The following is a 7,066-nucleotide window of genomic DNA, read 5'->3' as shown; positions in this document are numbered from 1 at the left end:
CTTTCTGTATCCCTGCCTGTCTTTAGGGCACACATAGAACGAGGTTCTCGAAAGACGCTCACGGGTCTGTTGGTTTCGGCATAGACCTGCATCGGCAACCCAGCTCCCCTCCCGCGCGCCAGTTGGCCTTCTTGGTCCCTGAATTGTTTTCTTGGTGTCGTCTATGCTAAGCTTTGGTATGTCCCACCGTATATGCCCTGCAGCCATGGCACAGAGATCTGGTGTTAGATCCGGCCACCAGGTCCCTGGCGGGGCTACGCTGGTGGTTGACCAAACAGTCTGTCCAGTGTGGGGGGACATTACCCTCCAAGTTAGTCTTTTTGGGGCATGGGGGGTGCTACTTATCAGCGGCAGGCTCAGCAGGAGGAGGGCAGCGGCGAATCCGTAGCTTGAGAGGGTTGTCTGTCTTCTCTGCAGCCCATCCATGGTAGGTGTCATCTGAAGGGGGTGCTCGCTTGACGTGGGAGGCGTGGATCCAAGCAGCTACGCCATCTACCTTGACCGCTGTCGGGGTTGTCAGCAATACCAGGTGGGGTCCCTTCCACCTCGGCTCGAGGTTGGCAGCTCGATGGCGTCTGATGTAGACGAAGTCCCCAACCTGGAACTGATGGGGAATCTGTAGTTCTCCTGGTTGGTAGAGGGCAGCCAGGGGGGTCCACACCTCCTTTTGGACAGTCTCGAGAGCCTTCAGCCTGGCAAGCAGGGATTGAGGGGTATGAGTGTCTGTGGGCACAGACCATGGGTCAGCGGATAGGGGCGGAGGGGCCCCAAACAGAATCTCGAACGGAGTTACTCCTAAGGGACCTGGAGTATTTCGCGCGCGGAAAAGAGCAAAGGGAAGGAGGACCGTCCAGTCTGCCACGCCAGTCTCTAAGGACAATTTAGTCATAGCCTCTTTTAACGTTCTGTTCATCCTTTCTACCTGACCTGAACTCTGGGGCCTGTAAGCACAATGTAATTTCCAATCCGCCCCCAGTATCTTGGCCATTCCCTGACTTACCTGGGCAACGAAGGCCGGACCGTTGTCTGATCCGATTACCTTTGGAACTCCAAACCGAGGGAAGATATCTTCCAAGATCTTCTTGGCGACTACGGTTGCAGTCTCCCTCTTGGTGGGAAAGGCTTCTACCCACCCTGAGAAGGTATCTATGAAGACTAAGAGATATTTATAACCGTAGCGGGCAGGTTTCACCTCTGTGAAATCTACCTCCCAGTAACTTCCTGGCCGATCTCCCCTCAGTCTTTGTCCCGCCCCGACCTGGGATGGGTGTATGTTTACTAGCTGGCATGCCTTGCATTGTTTGACTACTTCCTCTGAGAGGCGATCAAGTCCTTTGACATAATGTCCAGTGGCCTGGCTGGTGGAGCTGAGGTGTTTGGCCCCCAGGTGGGTGAGGCGATGTAGCTGTTGGAGGTAGGCAGTGGCCGCTTCCCTTGGTACTACCATCTTCTCCCCCGTGGTCCTCCAAACCCCGAGTTCATCCTTGTGGTATTTTCCTGGTTTTTTAAACAGGTCTTCCTCTTCCTCTGGGGTGTAGTGGGGGGCTTCTGGCTGGGATACCGTGGGACCGACAGCGAGGGCAAGTAGCCGGGGCCCGAGAGCGGCTTGTCTCGCTTGGGCGTCCGCCCTCCTGTTTCCCACTGCTATCTCTGAGGTCCCCTTTTGATGGCCGGGACAGTGGATGATAGCTACTTCCCGTGGGGCATGGACAGCCTCTAGGAGGTCAAGAATCTCTTGTTTATTCTTAATTTCTTTTCCTGCCGAAGTGAGGAGACCTCTCTGACGGTATATGGCCCCATGCACATGAGCAGTGGCAAAGGCATAACGGCTGTCAGTGTAAATATTGGCTCGGCTGCCCTCTGCAAGTCTGAGGGCCTGGGTCAAAGCAATTAATTCAGCCTTCTGGGCTGAAGTCCCTTCAGGTAGGCTACTAGCCCAAATAGTCCGGTCCCGATCAACTACAGCTGCACCTGCTACCCTCTTACCTTCATAGAGGTAGCTGCTGCCATCTGTGAATCAGGTGAGCTGAGGTCCTGACAGGGGAGAATTCTTAAGGTCCTTCCTTGGCCCTGTTTCTTCTGCTAGAATGTCACGGCACGAGTGTAGAACTTCTTTCCCCTCAGGATCTACTTCCGGCAATAGGGTTGCCGGGTTGAGGACCACCGGAGCCCCGAAGTGGACTCGATCTTCATTTAGCAGGAGACTCTGGTAGTGGGTCATCCGGGCATTGGACATCCACTGGTCCGGTGGTTGCCGGATAATACTCTCGAGGGTATGTGGGGCCACTACAGTCAGTTTCTGCCCCAAGGTAAGCTTGTCTGCATCCTTCACAAGCAGGGCAGTGGCTGCGATTGCTCTCAAACAGCCTGGCCACCCTCTAGCCACGGGGTCTAACCTCTTGGATAAGTAGGCCACTGGCCTCTTCCATGGGCCTAAAGTCTGAGTTAGGACCCCCCTGGCTATCCCTTTCCTCTCGTCTATGAACAGAGTAAAAGGCTTGGCCACATCTGGTAAGGCCAATGCCGGAGCAGAGAGGAGGGCCTTCTTGATGTTGTCAAAGGCCTTTTGATGAGTCTCCCCCCATTCGAAGGGATTCCCTTGTTTTGTCAGCGGGTAGAGGGGCTCTGCCAGGGTTGCAAAACCCGGAATCCAGAGGCGGCAGAATCCAGCTGTTCCCAAGAACTCGCGGACCTGTCGGGGGGTCTGTGGCCTGGGAATCTGGGTAACCGTGCTCTTCCGGGCCTCAGTGAGCCATCTCTTCCCCTCCTCTAGAGCATATCCCAAATAGGTTACCCTCCGCTGACATATCTGTGCTTTCTTGGCCGAGACCCGGTATCCTAGGCGAGAGAGCTCTAAGAGCAAAGCCCCGGTACCTGCTTCACAGTCCTCTTTAGTGGCTCCTGTGAGGAGGAGGTCATCTACGTACTGGAGAAGAGTGACGTGCGGGTGGTCAGCGCGGAAAGCAGCCAGGTCTTGGTGAAGGGCCTCATCGAAGATGGTGGGAGAATTCTTAAATCCTTGGGGAAGCCGGGTCCAGGTCAGCTGCCCCGTTATCCCCGAGTCTGGGTCTCTCCATTCAAAGGCGAAGATGTTTTGACTGGCGGGATGTAACCGTAGACAGAAGAAGGCATCCTTTAGGTCTAAAACTGAATACCACACGTGAGACGGAGGGATGGAACTTAGGAGATTGTAAGGATTGGGAACCGTGGGATGAATGTCTTGCACCCTCTGTTGACCTCTTTTAAGTCCTGCACTGGTCGGTAGTCATTAGTTCCAGGTTTCTTTACTGGAAGGAGTGGGGTGTTCCATGGGGAGTGGCATTTGACCAAGACCCCTAGGTGCAAGAGGCGTTGAATATGGACCTTGATCCCCCTCCAGGCCTCTTTTGCCATGGGATACTGTCGCACTGCAATCGGGGTTGCAGAGGACTTGAGTTCTATTATTACAGGGGGCCGTTTGACAGCCAGGCCCATCCCCGCAGTCTCAGCCCAGGCCTTAGGGTATTTATGTAACCACTCCGCTAACCCCTCACTCTGTTGGATTCTGTCCTCAAACAGCCGGTGCTCATCTTCGAGTTGAAGTGTCAAGAGGGTAATTGGTTCCCCATGCTGGGTCAGGGTCGGCCCCCGTGGGGTGAAAGTGATCTGGGCCCCCATTTTGGTTAGCAGATCCCTCCCAAGCAGAGGTGCAGGGTACTCGGGGATGACCAGAAACGAGTGGGTTACCCGTCCCGCTCCTAAGTCTACTGTTCTTCGGGTAGTCCATGAGTATTGTTCATTCCCCGTTGCCCCTATTACCCAGGAGGTCTTCTGGGAGACCGGCCCTAGTGGTTTCTTAAGAACTGAATACTGGGCTCCTGTGTCCACTAGGAAGTTGACAGGCTTCCCCTCCACCTTAAGAGTTACCCTAGGCTCGGGGAGGGGGTCCGAGCCCCGACCTCTTCAATCACTATCTTCCTGGAGTGCCAGCGCCTTTTTCGCTAGCTTCTTCGGGCATTCCCGCTTCCAATGTCCTTCTTCCTTGCAGTAGGCACATTGGTTTTTCCCTAACGGTGGCCTGTTGCCCAGGTTACCTACCTGCCTTCCCTTTCCTTTCTCCTGTGGTTTACTTCCTTCTATTGCTGCGGCCAAGATACGGGTTAGCCTTTTCTCTTCCCTTTTTTCCTTTTTCTCTTCCCTCTCTTCTCTCTCTCTCTCTTTCCGCTGCTCCTTCTCCGCCTCAGTCTCCCTCTTATGGTATACCTTCTCTGCCTCTTTAACTAAGTCCTGGAGGGTAAAATCCTGCAGTCCCTCAAGCCTCTGTAACTTTTTCTTAATATCTAATGCTGACTGCCCTATGAAGGCCATGGCTACCGAGGCCTTCTGTCCCTCCGAGGCGGGGTCAAAGGGGGTGTACCATCTGAACGCCTCCATCAGCCGCTCAAGAAAAACAGAGGGCGGTTCAGTGGGCCCCTAGATGACCTCTCTTACCTTAGCCAAATTCGTGGGGCGCCGGGCTGCCCCTCTGAGGCCAGCCACTAGAGTCTGGCGGTAGACCTTCAGGTGCTCCCTACCTTCTGCTGTGTTGAAGTCCCAGTCCGGTCTGGCCAAAGGAAAGGCCGCATCCACCAGATGGGGGAGTTGGGTCGGCCGGCTGTCAGGGCCGGGAGCGTTCTTTCGGGCCTCCAAAAGAATCCGCTCCCGTTCTTCTGTAGTAAAGAGAGTCTGGAGAAGCTGCTGACAGTCGTCCCAAGTGGGCTGGTGAGAGAACATAAGGGACTCGACTAATCCTGTTAGGCGTTGGGGATCCTCTGAAAAGGGAGGGTGGTTAGTTTTCCAGTTATAGAGGTCTGCCGAGGAGAAGGGCCAGTATTGGAGTGGCTGGAGCGGGGCCGACTCGTCATCATCCCCGCGAGGGGGTGGAGGTCCGTACAGCCGGAGAGGACAGGCCACAGTCAAATCTGGGGACGCGGGGTGTCTCCTCTGACTCCGGGTTCTTTGGGCCGGTCCCTCCGCTGGAGGAGCACGGGGTGCCGAAGGCTCTGGTCTCTCTGGTGGCTCTGGCTGGAGAGGAGAGGGGTAAGGGGGTGGGGAGTCCAAGAGGAGGAGGTCGGCCTGAGGGTCAACCAGAGGACGTTTCGCCTGATCTGCAGGAGGGGTCTGGGCCACGAGAACCCGGGAGGCTCCAGACGCCAGCCAGGGCTTGAGCCAAGGGGGAGGGTTTTGGACCAGGTCCTGCCATACGACGATATATGGCTGCTGGTCCGGATGGCCTGCCGTCCCTGACTGGAACACCTTATTCTTTACTGCAAAAATAATAGATAGGTCAAAAGTCCCATCCGCTGGCCACCCTACGCCTAGGGCTGGCCAGTCAGATGAACAGAAAGTCTGCCAAGGACCCTTCTTGACACTGACGGAGAGGTTGAATCCCCGACTCCGGACATCTTTCCAATGCGCCACTGTAAGAGAAAGAGGGGTGCTGTTTCCTTGGCCCATGTTTCCTAGATCAGAGAGAAAAAGCAGAAGACAAGAACAAAGAACAAAAAGTGACACGACGAGACACCGAACCCACACGAATTTGGACAGATACAAAACGGCCGCTGAGGGACGATATCCCTCCCTGACGCTGGTCTGGCCGGACACACGAGTGCCCGTTGCCGGACAGCCAGAAGTGACCAAGACCTCTTGGTCACTGCTCGTCCCTGGGGCGTCCCCCAGGGTGACAGTTTTTCTGGTCGAAGACCCTTCAACCAGAGAAGCCGACTCCTTACGGAGCCGACAACCTGTCATTCCGAAAAACCGAAACTGAGGACGAACAGAGGACAGAAAAAACACTGAACGACTCCGGAGTCTGCTTACCTCCAAGACCGATCTGGGCGCTTGAGGGGTGGTCGCCCCAAATCCCGGACGAGCCCCCAAATGTAAGGTCCCAAGACCCCCGGTGAGTCCGACGGAGGGGGCGACGACCCCAAGTCAAACGCAGAGACCGAAGCTTGATGCAAAAGCAAGAGGTTCTTTATTACAAGCGCAGCGCAGGGGCTCTCAGGCAGACAGACAGCAATACAAGGGAAGTGCTGGCTGACTGGAGCCCCGAGCAATGGCAAAGCATGAGCTTATAAAGGCAAAAACCACACGCAGGTGGCCTGGGGTACAGGAATTTGGGGTAACAGTTAACTCATAACTCATCTCCTGCAAGGACAGGCCTGGGTTTGTAGTTGACTCATTTCCTGAGGGGCAGAGTGGTCTGTCTTTACACAACCCGATCCCAGGAGGAGATAAGATAGCTATGCTATGACCAGACCAGAGCACCAGAGCTTACAGGAAAGGTCAGTTAAAACACAGGAGGAGGGGGGGTTTTCTCTTTGATCTTACATTAACCAGGGCTTACTGGAAAAGTTAGTTAAGAGGGGGAAGGGAGGCCTCAGCGGCCTTACAAAATCACAGAGCAATGAGAGTTGATCCACTGAGTGATAACTACCTTTCAGCATTGTCCTTGGTGCTGGGGAAAAAGCAGTGAAGGAATGAGACAAAATCATGGCTCTCATGATGCTTGTTTCCTAGTGAGGAGAGATACACATTAAATAAAACATGCTAATATTTCAGGTGGTGGTAGGTTCTATGGAGAATATTAAAGAAGGCCAAGGGCATAAAGAGCGTAGGTGCGGGCATGCACTATGTATGGGGTAGTCCGGGGAGAGTCCTTTGGTGAGATAACATTGTACAGAAACTGGAAGGAAGTCACAGGACAAACCCTGTGGAAATATGGGAAAAGAAAGTCCTAGGCAGAGGAGACCACAAATGCAAAGGCCCTGATAGAGGGGCCAGTTTTGTCTGTCTGATGTGCAATGGGCAGGAGGAGAAGGGAAAAGAGATAGGAGATGAGGTCAGATTGACAGTGGAGCCAGATCACAAAGGGCCTCGAAGGGCACCAGAAGGACTTTGGCTTTTACTTTAGGTATGTCAAGAGCCATTGACAAGTTGTGAGCAGAGGAATTACATTCTGGCTGCTGTGAGAGGAATGGAATGTAGAGGGAAAGGCTGGGAGCAGGAAGGAGGACTGGCAGGGACTGCTGATGGCCACGTGACA

At 54.4% G+C, this 7,066-nt stretch overlaps 1 protein-coding gene across 1 annotated transcript; it reads right to left on the bottom strand.

The window, feature by feature from the left end:
• Positions 1–408: 408 nt before the first annotated feature.
• On the bottom strand, positions 409–1,481 carry LOC118660570 (protein NYNRIN-like). The gene is made up of 2 exons (XM_036318147.1): positions 1,001–1,481; positions 409–692 (listed from the first exon to the last, which is right to left on the bottom strand). The coding sequence occupies exons 1-2, from the start codon at positions 1,445–1,447 to the stop codon at positions 435–437; spliced, it is 705 nt and encodes a 234-aa protein (XP_036174040.1). The 5' UTR covers positions 1,448–1,481; the 3' UTR covers positions 409–434.
• Between the last annotated feature and the right edge of the window lie 5,585 nt (positions 1,482–7,066).

This window comes from Myotis myotis, unplaced genomic scaffold (genome assembly GCF_014108235.1).
Source record: "Myotis myotis isolate mMyoMyo1 unplaced genomic scaffold, mMyoMyo1.p scaffold_m19_p_7, whole genome shotgun sequence".
NCBI classification, from domain to species: Eukaryota; Metazoa; Chordata; class Mammalia; order Chiroptera; family Vespertilionidae; genus Myotis; species Myotis myotis.
Note: the sequence above shows the minus strand (reverse complement) of the source record. Positions and strands in the feature narration are given on the sequence as shown.